Source organism: Protopterus annectens, chromosome 4.part0 (assembly GCF_019279795.1).
Source record: "Protopterus annectens isolate FY-2018-M chromosome 4.part0, PAN1.0, whole genome shotgun sequence".
In the NCBI taxonomy this organism is placed as follows: domain Eukaryota; kingdom Metazoa; phylum Chordata; order Ceratodontiformes; family Protopteridae; genus Protopterus; species Protopterus annectens.
Window position 1 is genome coordinate 942,440,761 of NC_056733.1, and position 19,384 is coordinate 942,460,144.

At 41.1% G+C, this 19,384-nt stretch overlaps 1 protein-coding gene across 1 annotated transcript in view; it reads right to left on the reverse strand.

Moving 5' to 3' along the window:
* ABCB9 (ATP binding cassette subfamily B member 9) overlaps positions 1-17,927 on the reverse strand; it is a 713,793-nt gene extending 695,866 nt beyond the window's left edge. The window contains exon 1 of the mRNA XM_044068918.1: positions 17,239-17,927. Coding sequence (XP_043924853.1) covers positions 17,239-17,869 — 631 coding nt within the window. The 5' untranslated portion in view covers positions 17,870-17,927. The remainder of the gene's footprint in view (positions 1-17,238) is intronic.
* Positions 17,928-19,384: the final 1,457 nt, after the last annotated feature.

Sequence of the window (19,384 nt, forward strand, 5' to 3'; positions counted from 1 at the left end):
AAAATCTGTTCTATTACTGAAGGGTTCAGAGACCACTTGTAAGGCATCAGGATAGATCTGCTGATACTGTCCACTAAAATGTTGGACCATCCTGGAAGTGTGTTGTCACCAGAAAATGGCTGATGGAGATTGCCAATTCCCACACTCTCATGGCCTTGCGACAAAGGGGATAAGATCTGGTTCCCCCTGTTTGTTGATGTACCAGACCACCGACATATTGTCTATCCGTATAGCAATTGTTCCTGAGGAAAGATGGGCATGGAGAGCCTGCAACACGAGAAGCACTGCTCTCATCTCCAGGACATTGATATGCAAACTGGTCTCATAGGGGGACCACATGCCTTGAACTGTCCTTCCCGAGGAATGCCCCCCCAGCTGGGAGGCGTCTGTAGTCACTGTCGCCTTGGGAAATAATGGGAGAAAAGGACGTCCCCGAACCAGATCCAGGGAATGAATCCATGAATCCACCACCAAAGACAGTGCTGGCACACTCAAGAGATTCAAATTGGGTGAGATGGCGAAGGATTTGCATGTGAAGGCACTCCAAGGGTAAAAGACTGATCATGGCCGCCATGGACCCCAATGCCCATAGTACCACTTTTGCCATCGGGGAGTGAGTTTGAAGAATGTGAAGAATATTTAGCTTCAGACTGCATATCCTGTGTGGAGTAAGGAGAACTTGTTCTTTGAATCATGTCTATCCAAGCCCCAGTGAAGTCTAAGATCTGAACTGGGGCCAGGGATGATTTGTTGAGATTAATGGTGATCCCTAACCGCTGGGCTAGTAGTAGAAAGGAATCACTCACTTGACAAAGTTGATGCCTGGAAGGGGCAGTGAGGAGCCAATCATCCAGGTAGGGAATGCCCGTACCAACTGCTCTAGTGGCTTCCTCGGTAGCATGGGAGAGGAGACGCATAGAAGTATTTGTGACTGACCTCAGAGTGGCCATACGAGTGGAACATTTCTTCTTGTCCTCTGCTGACATGGACTCAGGGGTCGATTCAGCGATCTCCTTCACTAGGTCTTGCTGCAGCCAAATCATATGTGCCATGTAATTCAGCACTCTTATCAGAAAAAGTCGCTGAAGCATACACACACTTCCCAAAGCAGTCCATCACCCTTGACTCTCGGTCTGGGGGATGAACCGTAGAGCTCTCCTGAGTGAGCTCTTTCCTAGAGGCAGCTGCCACCACCATGGCATCAACCAGGAACCCCTTATTCCAATGTGACTTATCTGAAGGGAGACTCAAAACTTTATCTAGGCACTTGGGAATGGGCTCCACTGTGTCCAGTTCCTTCCACACTAGAGATGTTATCAGGTCCACTAAAGGATCTGTGGGAGGGGACACCCAGGAAGTAGAGGATCCTGCACCAAATGCCTCTAGGAACACCGATTTATACGAGGTCAGTTTCTGGCCAGACCACCCCCCTTGCTAGTAGAGAAGTTCCATGATGTCTCCAAAGAAGACATCCTCGGGGGGTGAATGGGGGGGACCTTTCCCTTCCTCCAAATTGTTGTCTTCAGTGAGAGACTGCGGTGGGGAGTCTAAGTGCCTCCTTTTGCATGTACGTTTGCAAGGGTTCTCCTCAATGGGGATATCTGGGGAGGACTTGCCAACGTCTTGCTGCTTCCAAGTGGAAGCTTCCTGAGGCAAAATGGTGGCAGGCTGTCCCTGAGATGGCACAATGGCCAGAACTGTACCCAAAGCAGAGGGAGTCGGGGTGGAGTCTGAGGACGAGATGGTCAAGGGTCTCATTGAAAATGAGAGAACCATCTCCACCACATCAAAGGCCAAAGGGGAACGGACACCCTGAGAAAGACCAGTAGGAGCCATTCCCCCTCTGACCCTTTGGGGAGCTAGAGCTGAGACTTCAAGGACCAAGAGATCAAGGGGAAGACTGCGCTCTGACACACTAAGAGCTGACAACATCCCCTCAAATCCAACACCAATGCTACAGCTCTGAGAACTTGTCACATCTGACCCAGTTGGATCCAACATGCTTAAGGCCGTGGCCGGCATCAAGGTACAAGGTACCATCGGCACCAACCCCTTGACCTTGAGGGTCCTCAGATTCAAGGGCTCCAAGACGAAAGATCAGATTGGAGAAGGAGTAATTGGGGTGAAGAATGACTGTGTGCTCCCCACTCCAGAGGGAGAGGGGGCAGGCAAGACTCGCATCTGGATCTGGGTGCGGATGAACTTCCACATCATCCTGTCCATCTCAGCTTCACTAAGGCTCTGGGTAGAGTGGGAGGAGGAGGTGACTGACACCAGCCAGGAATGATGGTGAGGGGAAGCCTGCATGGGAGACTGGATCAGGGGCTCCTTTGGCTCAGCGGAAAACTGTGAGAATGGAGCTGGGAAGTCTCTGGTCTGGTAGCTGGCCTAGATTTAAGTGGAGGGCCAGCCGGAGCCGAGCAATCTGGAGACCACTTTCTCTACCTCTCCTTGTTCTATTTCTCCCCTTCCCCAGACCTGTTGGTGGGAGTTTGAGTCCCAGAGGCTGGGGAGGTGGTAGAATCAGAAGCAGAAGCTGAAGCTGGGGGCACTGGCACTACAGTCCCTGAAGAGGGAAGGAGGCCCTTTAGGATTAATTTATCCCAGAATGTGGTCATCAGCTGGGGAGAGCTTATGGCCACACTCTGTACACTTTCTGAATCCTGACTTGGTAGTTTCGGACATGTTCCCAAGGCAGGCCCAGCACACTCACAAACACTCACAACACACGCTATAGAAAAGTAAAGACAGTAGAGAAAAGAGTTTTTTTTTTTTTTTTTTACCAACGACCACACGGAGGGGAGGTAGAAAGTAGGGAGAGAATTATGCAGAGAGAGAGAAAGAGAAAGAGAGATAAAACCCAAAAAACAACTCACTTACCACAATCAGAAAGCAGAGAGCTCAGACAATGATGCGGACTTTGCAGGCGGCAAACAAGATCTGAAGGGAGGAAGGAGATGGGGGCATTATGGGTAAGGGGAGGAGCTTTGAGCTTGGATCAGATGCCGGTTATGTGGCTGAGTCGGATCCGATACAGATTCAGAGATCCACAGGTTGAAGTTCAAATGAAGACAACTACTTCAGATCAATCAATTCTAGAGTGGACCCTAATTAACATAAACTTCCCCTGTTATCCTTTTGGCTCTCTTCTAGACACCCTAACTGATCACCTGTCCACCAAGCTACTAAAACACTGAACATGCCCTCCAAAAACAACATCTACAAACATATCTGCAACAAAAGGAACTTCTCCCCTGACTCCTTCAATACTCTCTTACATCAGTGTGACTGGTCCCCTCCAAAGCACCTCCACCTTGACTCAGCAGTCCAGTATGTCAATGAAAATTTCCTCTCTATCCTAAACAATCAATCATCCCTCAGGAAGATGTGTGTAAAATCCAAACCCATCCCATGGCTCACTACTGATATAAAAAAAAGATATGCACGGCGTCTATGCAAGGAGAACAAAAACAAACAACCCTTAATACCTACCAACACCTATGAAATCAAGCCAAAAAATAAAACATGATAAAAAAGAATACTATACAGCAATTCAAGAAAAACACCAAAATAACCCCCAGAAATTCTGGGGAGTCATCAAGCACTTGCTAAAACCAGGCCATTCCACTACCCCAGCTCCATTCACAACTAACTCCACTGAAAGTATAGCCTCCCAGTTTAACACACACTTTATTAACTCTATTCTGTTCTTTATTAAAAATGACACCAAATCCCCACAGATCATCAAAGTGACCTCCATGCATTCACTCTTAATCCCATACACACTTCTGCAATAAAAAAGCAGCTATCCAAACTTAAACCTTCCCCTTCCCACTCACCAACTCCCAAATGAACTTCTTAAACTAGCTGCAGACAGCATCTCTTACCCCACATCAACCCTAATCAACCGGACTATAAAAGAGAAATACATCCCTAAACTTTGGAAAATTTCCTACATAATCCCCTGAACAAAGGCAGCACCTCCACTGAGTTCACTAATTAATGGCCATTAGCTATTCTTTCACCCATAGCAAAAATACTGGAAAAATGTATACACGCACAACTACTAGACCATCTCCTAAAAAACAACCTTATGTCCATGTCCCAACATAGTTTTCAACCAAAACACAGTAGAGCAGCCCTTGAAAGTCTTACTAACTCAATCAACCAGCATGGAAAGAATGGCCTGCTTGCCTCATCCACCTGTCTTAGCACGCCAAAGGCCTTTGACACAGTTTCACAGCAAAAAATGATCAGTGAACTAGCTTCCTTGAACCTTTCTCCAATCTGCCCATTCCTGGTTTGCTAGCTGTCTAACTGACCGTCAACAGGCAGTAAAGTGGCAAAATGAACTTTCACCTCTCACCGTAACTGTGGGTGTACCTCAAGGCTCAATCCTTGGTCCCTCCTTTTCTCTATTTTTACAAACTCTGTTCATCCACTCAACATGCAACCATAATTCAATAAGCCGACGATTCCTCCCTAATTTGCTCAGCCGCCTCCCTTCCTGAACTTCTGAATAAAAAAACAACAATCATTCCTTGATATTGAACAATTCATTTCAGACAGGGAATTTATTCTAAACCTTAACAAAACAAAGCTTATGCTCTTCTCCAATATCAAAAAACCCAATTAGTATCCCCCTTTATTATCCACTTCTCAAATAATACATTAATCAAACCAATAAAACACACTAAGCTCCTTGGGGGTCACAATAGACAACAAACTTAAATTTATCAAACTTGCTCTTGTAATCAAAAAGGTCCACTTTAAGTTAGGCTCACTACACAGAATTAAACCCTTCCTAACTGACACCACCAGACACTCCCTTGTTAGAACACATTTACTCGCCACCCTCTTATACACCTCACCAGTATTTACTAATCTATGAAAATCTGATTTAAATAAACTGGAGTCCTGCTATAACAAAATAGCCAGATTTGCTGCCAACCAACCTTCCAGAGGACATCACTACTCAGTACTACACCACCTTCAATGGTTGGAACTTTCCAACTACTGTCCCTTAACCGGCTAGCCCTAGCACACTCTACCTTCCACCACCCAGACAACTGCCCAGCCCTCGGCAACCTAGTTCAACCTCTCACCAATTGTAGACAGCTAAGATCCTCACAGATACTCCTACTGAAAGTAACTAAAGTCAGAAATAGCCATGGTGTCTCCCTATACCCCATCAAAATATCTAAATCTTAGAATGTCATGCCTCAGAAAATGATCAACACAACCAACTCATCCAAGTTCAACATGCTGGTTAAACAACAACAACCAAATGACACGTGTGTTTTTGCACTAAGCCAGATTAAACTCCCTCCCTCTCTCTCTTAATCTCCCTCTCTGTGTCCATAAAATGTTTCCTTTTAATTACAGTCCATCCATATTTTTCCTTCTTCATATCTCTGCCTGTACTAGCTCCCCTCTACTCCTACAACATTTCTCTAATCTCCACTGTTCTACACCTACCTATGTTTATGTCTTTGAACAAACAATGTATACATTTCTGTATTCTGCATTATTCCTGTACAAAACTGACCTCAAAACTGTGCTGACAAATCATTAATCACTGTAATTACCGTCCATTATTGTATTCTTCTGTGGAGCTTTTCTCCTGGGGCCTCTGTTGAAAATGGATCAGCCACCCAGTTGGACATCCCCAGTAAACCAATGTAAATAAATAAACAAACACCTAAATAAATTATCAGCTTAAAAAAGCTTGTCAGTAAGTTATTGTGAATAAGAAAATTAAACAGGTGTTCAGAATCTTTATTGTAAGTTGAACTGAATATGTCCACAATCATCTTTCCCTGTACCTCACATTACCTCCCTGGTCTACTTTAGGGAGGAAGTCAGTTGTCATTTTTGTATTTAATAATTTATATGTCACATGATTTATGTTTTTCCTGTTATGTGTAAAGTTGTTCATATGATCATAAGTTCATAGATTAGTACCAGGCTAACTGCCTTTGTGGTCCATTGTAAACCCAGCCAATTTCCCATGTGAGAATCAAACTCTGCACCCTGTGCTTATAAGGTGAACACCTTTACCACTATGCCAACCTCCCACTGTAGACATATTTATATTCTTTAACTATATACATATTCACTTATTCTGGCCTCTTTCTGTTTCTGTTTGTATACTATATCTTGCACTAATACTATATTCCTAGGTTTTATACTTTAGCTATAATCCTAGTATAGAATATCATATACTAGAACATTTATGTTTACCCTTATATATTTGATATTCTTTATTCTAGTAATGGTGTTAGAATCAGTCGTATTTTTTCCTTAAATGTTACATCTAATAGTATCTGAACAAATATCTGAAAAATCTTCCCTTCTAAAATTCAAACTTTCTATAATAAATTGTTCTGAGATATTAAGTTTTATTAGCATTAAGAAGAGACAGTAACAAAAAAACACAACCCTAATTTTTTATCAGAGGTGTCATTCTACGGGCTAGTATATAACCTACCCTTTTGGGTATACTGCATGCATTCAGAACTGTTTAATAACTGACAGCGGTTTAGAATGCAATTCACTGGCTTTTGCTTAATATCTAACTTGTATTCCTTGACATTTTAGTACATGATTCCAAATATTATGAGTATTTACTTTTAGACAGGAAGAGGTAAGTAACCTGGACATTTCTTAGAATTTTCAGAACTCCTGCAGCATCCCAAAAGTGCTCATGACTCTAATTAAGCTGATTCTGGCCAGTCCTCATGACAAGGGTTTGCAAATGAACAGGTTATCAGCTACAATTCTCACAAAAACATTGAGTGAATCCAAGCCATCTGAACATTACACATCAATCCCTCAAACCCACCAAACCACTAAAAAACAACAAAAGCCATTTCAAAGTATGCTAACCATGAAAAAGCTATTGTAGTTAAAGGAATGAATTAATAATTCATTAACCATTATTTGTATGAGATGTTTAATATAAAGTAGCCTGTCATGTTTACAGGAGCCACAGCATATAAACTTGCATTAAAAGAATGACAGTTGCATGTGATCCAGGTTTAACTTGTAAAAGTGTGAGTGTTACTCTAATTATTTGATATCATTCCAATAGTAACTGTTCTTCTTCTTCTTTCGGCTTTTCCCGGTTAGGAGTCGCCACAGTGGAACTCCGGTCCGCTAATGATTGGCAGTTGATTTTTACGGTGCCGAGGTGCCAGCCCGATGCCCAACCTTCAACGAAGGCACTCCCATGTAAAAAGCTATATTTTGTATACTTTGTTTATAACATAGCATGTCTTTCCTGGGTGTTATTACATGCCAAGTATACTATCAGTACCACACTACTGGACCATTTTAAGAACCCATAAAGTAACTTAACATGCCTCTTTAGTGTCGTTTGTTGCATCTTGTATTATATTTAATAGTACATTACTCAACCATGCCAAGATATCAGAAAGTGTGCCACCTAACTTATGTTTCGTCATAATAATGTTTAACCTTTAATAAAATGAACAGTTTAACCTTTTAAACTCTAAATGAAAATATATGGGTTTCATTTCATATATAGCTAAAAGAATCAAACTCTAACATTTTTAAAAGGGAATTAGTAACCATTTGTAGTAGGGAAATAAACAAATAAATGATTTACCTTATAAAAAGTAATATCCGGCACCTGTTCATAAGTATTCAAGCACTTCTTTAAATGAATAAGAATTCATAACGGTGAAATACACTGATTTTCATTTGTCCTTCAGTTTTTACTGTTTTTTTTTCACTTTTATTACGCAACCATCTTTTGTTGCATTTCTATTCAAAGAAGTTGATAGATTCCAGCCCATTTCTTCTGGGGTTTTTTTTTGGATTTTATTTTTCTGTATAAAGCCCATTGCATCTTCCACGGTGTTAAAATTCTTCTTTATTTCTGGAAGGCGAGCTTTGGTGGAAACAAGATTTGGGCTTTAATATGTTAACAAGTGGCACACGTTTTTCTCTTTGACATCACTAATGTTGAATGGTCATTGTCAAATCTTATAGCACTTTCTTTAATTTTAACTGGATAATTAGTCCATGCAGCTTTTAAGACTAAATCCTTATCTTGACTAGAGATCACTGACTTTGGTGAAGGCATTCTTTTTAAATATTTTTGATGTCAAAGGCAAAAGCTTCAAGCAGGTTAAACGTTTTAGGCAGCCGGGAATTAAGGAATTGAATCTCTTCCAAATTCTTTCAGGAATCCCATAAATCCTGATGTTTTTCCCTCGAGATCTGTTCTCTAAGTCTTCGATGTTTTCCTGGAATATGTTGTTTTATTTCAGAAGAAATGCAGTGTTATTCTTGTGTTTGAGTAATCTTCCATCAGATTCAGACATTGCCTCTTCTATACTGGAGATGCGTGATGACTGTTAAGAGATTCACTCAGCACTTCAGCTTGTTTTTTACAGTCCTCTTTAAAATTCTCCATTTTGCTTTCTAATTTACCTATCTTTACAGATAACTCACAGATATTACTTAGTACAGCCTGTCTGTCTTTCTTCATACTGTCCTGTACACTGGGCTTAGAGTGGCTCATTGTGAGACAATTAGTTCCTTCTAGTTTTCTTGAGTGTAAAAAGCAATTAAAAGCGTTTCAAACTTTTTATTTTTGTAGTAAATATTTCAGCAGATGTGCAACTATAAATCCACCAAGATTTGAAAGTTATATTTCAGTTTTTTTAGTAAAAATTCTGTCAGAGATGTTAAAATGAAGCAGAGTTAAAAACAGTGCTTTTAACTGCCCACCATCTTGGCCATGACACGAGTATGCTTTGTTTTCATTTATATAGTTTGTTTTAATTTATGTAAATGTAAAATTGCCTATGTCATAAGTGATAATCCAATAACAGTGTTTCTTGTTAAATAAAAATGGACCTAGACGCTTTGTGAACACTACTCTTGGTGCAGTGAATATTAAAAAGGGTAAGGCAGAGAACTGATAATGTGATCCAAACATACAAAACTATAGGAAAAGATGGACGTCTGGATAAATAGGGATGTGATGATAAATATCTTTTAAGTCTAGTGTTACCAGGAAACTTGAATGAGGAAGAGGAGACAATGGGTTATGAAGTGACATCATTTTGAACTTGGGCACTATCACAAACAGGTTTAAAAAAGAAAGATCCAGAACTGGTCTCCAAGCATTTTCTTTCTTTGGTACTTAAAACATCCTTGAATAAAAACCTGCCCCCAACTGAGAATAAGTAGCTGGTTCTGTCACAACCTGGGACAACATGTGATGAAGGAAAGGAAATATAAGAGATTGGTCTTGTAGATGAGGATTTACCCCCATGGAGCAATTTCCTCCCACTGCCATGTGTACCCTTGATAAGTGACCTTCACAAACTATTTGTCTGAAGATATCTGTTACCAAAGAGAAAAGTGGAGATTCAGACTTTCTAGAGGGGAAATGGGGCTGCCAGGGTGTGTATGTGTGTGGGTGGAAGGTGCCTTAAATAGTCATTCTGACTTTTGGATTGTCCTTTTAGGTTGAAAAATCTTACAGATTCCATATAGCAACTTAAAAAAATTATCAGTGTTTAATCACCTATGCAGCAGAGGGGGCAAAAACTAAATATCTATCCAAAGGAGAATTTAAAATGTCATTCTTAACATCTGTGAGGTTCTGAAAATGCAACCAGGCAAATCTCCTCAAAACAGTACCGGTGGCCACATCCCTGGAAGAAATATCAGCTGTGTCCTACACATACTGTAAACAATGAGTGGTGACGTATAACAGAATTAATTTTTTCAAAGCAGATTTTTTCCTCACAAGAAGAAACTACAGATAAAGCATCCCTCATACTTTCACAATAATTCAGAATAGACTTTAACATATAACCCTGATAATTCATAATTCTCAGAATCAGAGTTACAGAAGCATACCCTTTTTTCTACACTTAGCAATAATCTTTCCATAAGTATCAGAAGGAGTAGGATTGGAAATAACTAAATGTTTAGTAGTAGTGGGATTACCTAAATCTATAACTGCTAGGTCAAGTTTGGGAAGAGTATATAAAAAAGAAGTGTATGCATCTTATCTGCCTTTTTAGGGTCAGCTGGCCGACAATCAGGAAATCTGCAGCTAGTAACATACAAATTCTCCAAAGCCAGCAAAACTGGAGGAGTGGCTGAAGGTTCTGGAAATTCTATCTGTAACAGCTCATAGTATTTTCTGAGGGACAGAGAAACTTGGGTGTTCCTCCACCAAAAATAACAGGCACAGTCTGGAAATAGCCTCAAAGAAAGACCCCCCCCCCCCCCAGAGAATCAGAAAATGAGCTCTCCTCTTAGTCTAAATCAGAAATGCTAGGAGAAAACCCTGTATCTGTTCATTTAGTTTCCTGTCCAGATTCAAAATCATGAATCTCTTCCAAAGAAGAGGAATCCATCTTTCTTTTAACAGAAACTACTCTGTAAGAATATAAATAAATAATAAGAACATATATGGTTTAAAATACCAGAGAGCAGTCTAGCTGTGCAGGGCTATAACTACTTCCACACATTTACGTCAGCTATTCTACAAGAAGCAGAGTCTGATCATGGTCAAACGGGGCCCTGGGTAGGGTAATGGATTGGTCACCTCTGCAACAGCCTTCCAGCCCCCACCCCAGCCATTCCAGTGTCCATTTATGTGGCTATTCCTCCCCAGTTACCATAAGCACTGTTCAGACCTGTCAGTGGGCAGACTATTGTCTTCTTTATTTCTACAATGATTACAGATATTAGGATTTAATTTAAAACTGCTGTTTCAAATTTTATACCACAAACACTGATAGACATTTTCTGTTCAAAACAATACAGTCTCACAGTTGAAAGAGATTTGGAATTAACAATGAACTTCTCTGCCCATGAAACTCATGTTCATTGAAAAGGCATTGAAATCCACATTCAAAGAAAATGCATCTGGCAAGTGGAGAATTAAGTTTACTTTTGGGCTGTTTTCAGACCATAAGCTCCTTGCACACATTTGTAGGACCATGTATACAAGTATGTGTTCTTTGATGTACCATCCTGATTGAATTAAATTATATCCCTTGTATAATACAGCACCACTTGCTAGAGTGTGTTTTAAATTTGTAGTTTTGATTTTTTTCCAGTAAGGAATACAACAAAATGTATGAAACAATAATGGCAAAACTGCCCATTTCAGAACATTTGAACCATAAAAGGCAACTCAGACTTCTGTCATTACAATCCACTAATATCAGTCAATATGTACAATCTCTGCAGAAGTAAATGTCATCTGAATAATTCCACATTAAAGAGATCTGTAACTGATGAAGAGTTTGCTACTAGCAAATAACTTTATACTTCACTGTTTCATCTACAAATTCAGTACTTGCTGGCCTTGAAGAATAAATTGCCTCTGTTACATTAAAAAATGTTAAGCTAGTGATACTGCAATAGGGAATGGATGGCAAACTGCCAACAGATTCATAGTTACTAGACATCTCATCCAAAGGAGGGTACACGTAGGACTGCAGCAGTCCCACCCCACTCAAAGGACAACACAGTATCAGCAATCCATATACATGGTGTGGGAGTAGAACCCACAGCCTTCTGCATCAAAAGTAAATATGATACCTGTTGTGCTACTAACATTGCTTTCAAATTCTGTAGAACAAACAGTGATGACCATTTGTTAAACAAAACATCTGCACATTGAAAACAGACTTAGCATGAGCAGCAGTAAAATTCTAGTCCTTTGAAGCTCACAATTCCTTGAAAATGTACTGAAAGTCACAGTCTGGTAGTTGGTGTAGAGGATTCAGGATCTTTTCTCCTGTAATTAAGGTACAGAGTTGGAGCCTGGTTAAATTAACTAACTTGCTAGCTCTAACTAGGGCATTACAAACACACACACACACACACACACACACACACACACACACACACACACACACACACACACACACACACACACACACACCTGCACAAGCATCTTAACTTACTGATATTAGTGGAAAAAACAGGAACAGAGGTGTGTGCAGAGACATGACATTGCATGCAGAGGGTGTTTGTACATTATTAAAAATAAGCAACCTTAAAGAAGACTTGGAAGTCTTTTTTTCTTAATTTTACATTAAAAAATAAATGGTGTGGCAGCTTCCCTGGTCAGCAAGCCCTTCCCAGTAGCGAGGCTCTAGGCGACTGCCTAGGTTGTCTAGTGCTGGATCTGGCTCTGGCAGGAGGGGAAAAAAGGTGGAGTTATCTCAAGCTACACCCAGAAGAGAATCACAGCGCGTACCTACAAGAACTAGAATCCGTCAGTATTAAACCCAATACCATTTCCCTAGGTGATCTAAACTACCCAACTATAGACGGAGAAACCTACACCACCACAAATGCACAAGAACAGAGATTCCTGGACTTTGTCAATACAAACACCCTCAAACAATTAGTCAGAGTACCAACTGTGGGGGTGGATCATGTCCTTACTATTATGGGAGCATTTTGCACCATCCCTTGCGTACCTTCATCACTTGTTAGGTCTGACCATAAAGCAGTGTCCTTGGATATAAAACTGAAACCAGAGATCCTTTCTACCTAAGGTACCTTTAACATTACAGACATGAAACATCTGCCTGGAGTGAACAGTGTGACTGTCCAGCTCTTTCGAATATGGAATCCCTGGGAAACACCTTGTCGCAATGGACAGTGGACAGAAGGTGGTGAAGGATGGAGCCATGTACACCTACTTTCTGCTTCACAACTGCAGGCTAACACAGCAGATGTGGGATTTTGGGTACAAGAACAGTACAATAATGGCGGTTTCTGAAGTACTTCACTGAGGTAATTGCTTCAGATCCTGTGTATCAAGATGGTGATATTGACAGTTTGCTGACAGGAATGCAATTATGTCATGTGAAGCAGCTGAGTGGTTCACGGCTCAAAGGCCAGTCTGCAGGAAGGTGCCGGAATAATAGCAGCTGTTGTATAAATACCAAGTTTTGCCTTCAGTTATGGGAACATTGTGAAGTGGTTATTATTCCTGTTTCGTGCTCACAGATAGGATGCAGATAATCAAAATAGAGGAAGTTACCTCCACAAAGAGACCAGTCACCCATGGAGTCCCCCAGGGTAAGGTGCTGAGACCACTCCTGCTTGGTAACTACTTTTCTGAAGTAAAACCCAATACTCAACAGCTCTAGATGACTGTTTGCAGATGACTGCAAGCTAGGAGCACTCACTGAATCCCTAAATAATCTAGCCATCCTGTAAGATGGTTTATTTCAAATAAATAACTGGTGCCAAAATCATGGGCTGAAACTAAATGCCCAAAATGCATTATTGCATCCTCTGGGAAGACATCTACCCAGGGAACTACCACTTTGACAATAATGCCCCTAAGAGTTGAACCAGTTGCTTGGAATTTGAGAACTTATTTGGACAGTTGATCAAAGTGCCTGTTCTTGTAAGAAAGCCCTTTTACATTGCACAGCTTATAAACCGAGGGATTGTGTCTCAATCTAAGGATGTCATTGTCCCCTCCTTTACTCAGCCCTCATTAGGCCAATCATTTACCATAATGTCCCCTTTGGCATGTATCGACCCAGGCACATGCAACAACTGGACCTTACTAAATGGATACAATGCCTAAACAACATGTCCTATGTGGACTGACTCAAAGCCCTGTCACCATAGTTAGTATCTAACAGACTACTAAGAGATGACTTGTGTTTGGCATACAAGGCATCTTCTGACCTATTACTGATGGATTTACTGCACATCAGCATGTCAAACGGCATCAGAAATAGTCAGTCTAGGGATCTAAATCTCTCGTACAAATTCACCAGAACAGTTTGAAGGAACAGGTACATCTCACAGGGGATACTGCTGCTGTGGAACAAATTCCCCAGCCACATAAAACAAAGTTCATCTCTGTTTATATTCAAGCACAACTTAGATCTATGGATTTGAAACTGAAAGTTTACCCCAGGACTGCCCCCTGTACTACTAGTGTTGAGTGGGAGCTCCTAAATGTTTTACCCCATGAATGTATCCTCTCAAATGGTCTATGGTACGGTCCCAGTTATTCCCATTAGGGGTAAATTATAATTATCAACCATGGGATGGGTAAGGCCAATCTATAACCAAATGGGATAGGTTAATTTGAGCACAAAAAGGGAAACTGGTTAGGCTTAAAATGGTCGGCAAGGCCAGATAGCCTAGTACTTACCTATGAACCCAAGGCCAGCTAGCCTAGTACTTGCCTATGAACCCAAGGCCAGCTAGCCTAGTACTTACCTATGAACCCAAGGCCAGCTAGCCTAGTATTTACCTATGAACCCAAGGCCAGCTAGCCTAGTACTTACCTATGAACCCAAGGCCAGATAGCCTAGTACTTACCTATGAACCCAAGGCCAGCTAGCCTAGTACTCACCTATGAACCCAAGGCCAGCTAGCCTAGTACTTACCTATGAACCCAAGGCCAGCTAACCTAGTAGTTATCTATGAACCCAAGGCCAGCTAGCCTAGTATTTACCTATGAACCCAAGGCCAGCTAGCCTAGTACTTACCTATGAACCCAAGGCCAGATAGCCTAGTACTTACCTATGAACCCAAGGCCAGCTAGCCTAGTACTCACCTATGAACCCAAGGCCAGCTAGCCTAGTACTTACCTATGAACCCAAGGCCAGCTAGCCTAGTACTTACCTATGAACCCAAGGCCAGATAGTCTAGTACTTACCTATGAACCCAAGGCTAGCTAGCCTAGTACTTATCTATGAACCCAAGGCCAGCTAGCCTAGTACTTACCTATGAACCCAAGGCCAGCTAACCTAGTAGTTATCTATGAACCCAAGGCCAGCTAGCCTAGTATTTACCTATGAACCCAAGGCCAGCTAGCCTAGTACTTACCTATGAACCCAAGGCCAGATAGCCTAGTACTTACCTATGAACCCAAGGCCAGCTAGCCTAGTACTCACCTATGAACCCAAGGCCAGCTAGCCTAGTACTTACCTATGAACCCAAGGCCAGCTAGCCTAGTACTTACCTATGAACCCAAGGCCAGCTAGCCTAGTACTTACCTATGAACCCAAGGCCAGCTAGCCTAGTACTTACCTATGAACCCAAGGCCAGCTAGCCTAATACCTATATATGAACCTAGGAACCCATAAGAAGGATCAATAGCCTGAATTCGATCCTGAGCCACACCAAGTAAGCTTCTCCTGTCTGTAGACATTTGAGTAGTAGATACAGGTTTAGTTTTAGTTTCTTTTTGACAGAGAAATGGGGCCAAGAGTGTTATTAATGACAGTGGCAGTTCCCCAGGGATGGGCACAACATCTAACAAACAGAGGAGCCTTCCCTGATCCATCTCCCAGGAGTGACAACAGTGGCTGTCACTTGCCCAGAGAGCGGACCACAACAGCTGCAGAGGATGTAGCTAACCCCGATCAGTAGTGACTGCAGGTGCAACACCAGTGTGATTAAGGGTAAGAGATGATTGGTCTGAAGTCCTGCTAGTAGCCACTTCATTGTCATCCACCTGTGACTGAGTGAAACGTTAGCTGCTGTGGTAACAAAGGCTGTTGACTTAACTTTTGTTTTTGTAGCTGGAATAAAAAAACAACTGTACAACTGACAATTTCTTTCTGTGGTCAAGCTAAAATGGTGCCTCTTTCCTGGGAAAACAAGTAGCAAAAGCCAATAAATGTTAGAAGTCTTTAAAAAGTCACTTTTTTCAAAGAACACAGAAAAAAACATGTTGCCGGTACCCCAAAAGTAAAATAAACACAATTTCTGTGCAGAAAAATGGTTTTCAATTACTTTAAACAACTTTTAAACTGACAAGAAAAAAGATCGCTGTCATTTAAAAGTAAAATACAGTGTCATGACAGTCCATTAAAATACAAACTCCTAGTTTTAAAATAACTTTCCTGAACAGGAAAATGTTATTAAATAAATAATTTTATTAAAATTGAAGTTTATTTTTCCACAAAAGAAACGTATCTGCCAAGCAAGAGAAAATCACAAGCTGACCATCACTCCTCAAAAGCCTCAGATGAGTGTCATTTTTGGCAGCAAGAAAGTTCTGAAGGGTGTGGCACCCAAATTTGTCTTTTTAGTCAGCTTATCTCAAGCTGACTGGATTGTTTGGGTGTATGGAAGGCACTGTGAATTTATGGAAGCTGGCCAGCTGTTATATGCTATGCAGTATATAACCCATATAACAGCTACGGCTACTGCAGCAGTGACCATGCAGGATATAACCCATATAACAGCTACGGCTACTGCAGCACTGACCAATATGATGAACATCAAGTGGTTTTGACACAGGAAAACCACTTAATGTCTCCCATGTACAATATTCTGTCCTAAAATACACAAAAATTCAGTAAATCTATGTGTTTAGTCAAAAGAATAAACTTTCCCTCACAAAAAGTTTACACAAGCACTAACATAAGAAGTTCATTATCATTGTGTGCCACGATAGCCCAAGTCATTTTGTTTCATAGTAAAAGCTAATTATCTTACAGAAAAACTACAAGTTTTCCTCATAAATCTACAAAAAATAGAAAGGCTTTCCCTAACCTATCTGCCCAGTACTTGACAGATCACTAGCTGACTGACAGAATTATGGGTGCTGACAAGGAAGCACTCACTTTGGTGGAAAAAAAGCTGCTAAGTGTTTTGGCACTCTGACCATGTGCAAAAGCTGGCCAGGACAGGGGGTACAACCCAAAGAGCTAAGGCCACTGCAATGGTGAGCCATGTATTTCATGTATTAAACACCAGTGTTTACAGACAGTGTGATAATGGATGGGGAAGAAGAGGTGACGGGATTGTGGCAACTATCAGTAGGATAGAGAGCCAAACTGCACTCAACCCCCCTCAGTGGAAAACAGAATCAATAGGGTATGAAGGCCAAGATATGCTTCACTCTGGGTCTGATGGCACAGATGTTTCACTGCAGTCATAGGAACCAATATGTTACACCTGAAGACCTGTGTTTCACTCTCAATATGGGGGGGGGGGGGTCAGACTGGGTATGAGGACCATGGTGTTTCACTCTGAGTCTGACTTTCAAAAAGTAGATGCCAGAAAGCACAGACTTCCTCTGGGTATGACATTTAAGGTATGTGTGCCCGGCACTTGCTGGATTTAATGTAGCCTGTGTCTGAAAGAGGTGTATAATGATTAGCCCTGCCAGTTAGCAAACATAAACAGGTAACTAAAAACAAGCCTCATAAAACATTCATGTAACCAACTTACCTAATGCAGCAACCACAAGGAAGACAAATGCTATGATCAGCAAATTAGCATCTGGTCTGCAGTAGAAAAGCAGGCGGCCTATAGTTGCACTCGAAGATGTTGCATTTCTTTTTTTGTTTTCTGTATCATTTTTAGTGAGAGGCTGCCTCTTCTCCAAGTCATCATAAGGATCGGAAGTTATTCTTTTAGTTTTTATTGAAGGTGTTACAAATGAAAGCAACTGCCATAAAAAACAAGTAACTGATGCTGAAAATAAACTCCATGTAAATAAGCTCCAGAACCACGGATCATTCTTAGACTTTGCCACTTCAAAGTAGAGCAACATTTTAACTATGGTATATACATTATTGGATAAACTTATAACACAAATAAAAATGCTGAATTTTTTTAATCGTTGTGGACCTTGAACACTGTTTGTGCATATTCCAATAGCAAGTCCCAGCAAGACAATAGCTCTAAGCAGGCTTAATCCCCAGAGATCCAGCATGGAATGAAAAATATTAAAGTGTGTCAGATTCTGAATGAATGTCTTAGCCTTGTAGCCATATATGTACAGTAATGTGGACAGTGTCAGATCAAAAAACATAAATCCAAGAGTCCACACTACTGCTTTCCAGACCCTCATGTTCATTTCAGTTCATTCCTAGTATTACTTGGAATGAGAAAGAACTTCTGAGCAGCAAGCTGAATTAAGTGGATCCTATAAAGAAATAAATAGAAAGCAGTTACAATCTGATTTGGCAACATTCTGAATAAACATTGCTTGTAAAATAATTACAGTTTGCTTTGGCAAAATTCAGAATAAAGAATGCTTCTAAAGTAATTCTGTTTATGATTTATAAATTGATTCACACAGTAGCCTCTATCCACTACCAACACCACTTTAAATGCATTTATTGTTATACTCTCACATATTCTAATGGCAGAGGCTGCGCATTGGCACAGAGAATAGAGTTGTTGCTTCACAGCAAGAGATTCCCTGGTTCAATTCCTGGCTGGTGTACATTCTGTGCAGAGTTAGCATGCCTTGCCTGTGTTTACATGGGCTTCCTACAGGTGCTCTGGTTTCTTCTCACATTCCAAAGACATGCAGTAAGTGGAATGGACACTCTAAACTGATCACAGGTGCGAGTGTGCATGCAACTGTGTGGTATGAAGAATTAATGTGGCAGCGCTAGCCACCTGGCGGTGTAAACCTTGGCTCTAGATGACTGTCACTGTTGAAGGGACATCCTGACCCCATGTGCAAAAATGGGAAAAGTGGTTGTGGATGGATGTATTCTGATGGGAGATACATACTATTTAGATCATCTAGTTCAGAGGTTCATAGGCCACTTAGGAGACCTTTTTAAATCTAGCCATGCTTTCCTATTTGTAAATGACAGAAAAAAATTACCTGGGATAAATAGTTGTGTCCAAGTGGCAGAGAATTTACATGCTGTCTCTGCCCAATACTGTATAGGTGCCAGTTCAGAGATACATTTCGGTTTCCCCATTCATTGGTTCAGGTTGCATTGAAAAGGGTCATGGATGAACTCTGCTTCGCTTGGATGGGAAGCCCATTTCAGAGTAGGGGTAGTCTCTGTGGCACATACCTGGTCTCTCCAACATGTTCTATTTATGTTGCAAACAAGGTTTAGGTCTTTTAAACATCTATTTTTAATGCTGTTACACTTGCAGATGTGAAATAAATCCATCAGTAAAGGATCAGAAGATGCCTTGTAAGTCAGGCATATGTTAACTCTCAGTAGCCTGCAGGAGGCAGAGCATAAAAATAAGGTTTTGAGTCAGTCTGTGTATTTCATGTGATTTACGCCCTGTATTCTTTTCCTGAGGAACACCTGTGGGAATTCTACTTGTTACACATGACTGATAACATAGGTTCATAGGTTCATAGGTTTATACTAGGCTATCTGCCCTAAGGCATTTATAAGCCTAGCCCAAATTATTGTGGCTTACGCCACCCCTTATATGAAAAAATACTGTGCCCATTAGTTTGTTGTGCCTCTGTCCAGCAGTGACCCAGAGATGATTCCCGGGGTAAACCTACGATCTCCCATCCACAGGTCTAGATTTCTCTTGAACAGAGTCAGCGAGGTGCTCTGCCTCACATGGACCGGGATTTTATTCCACAGCATAGGGAGTC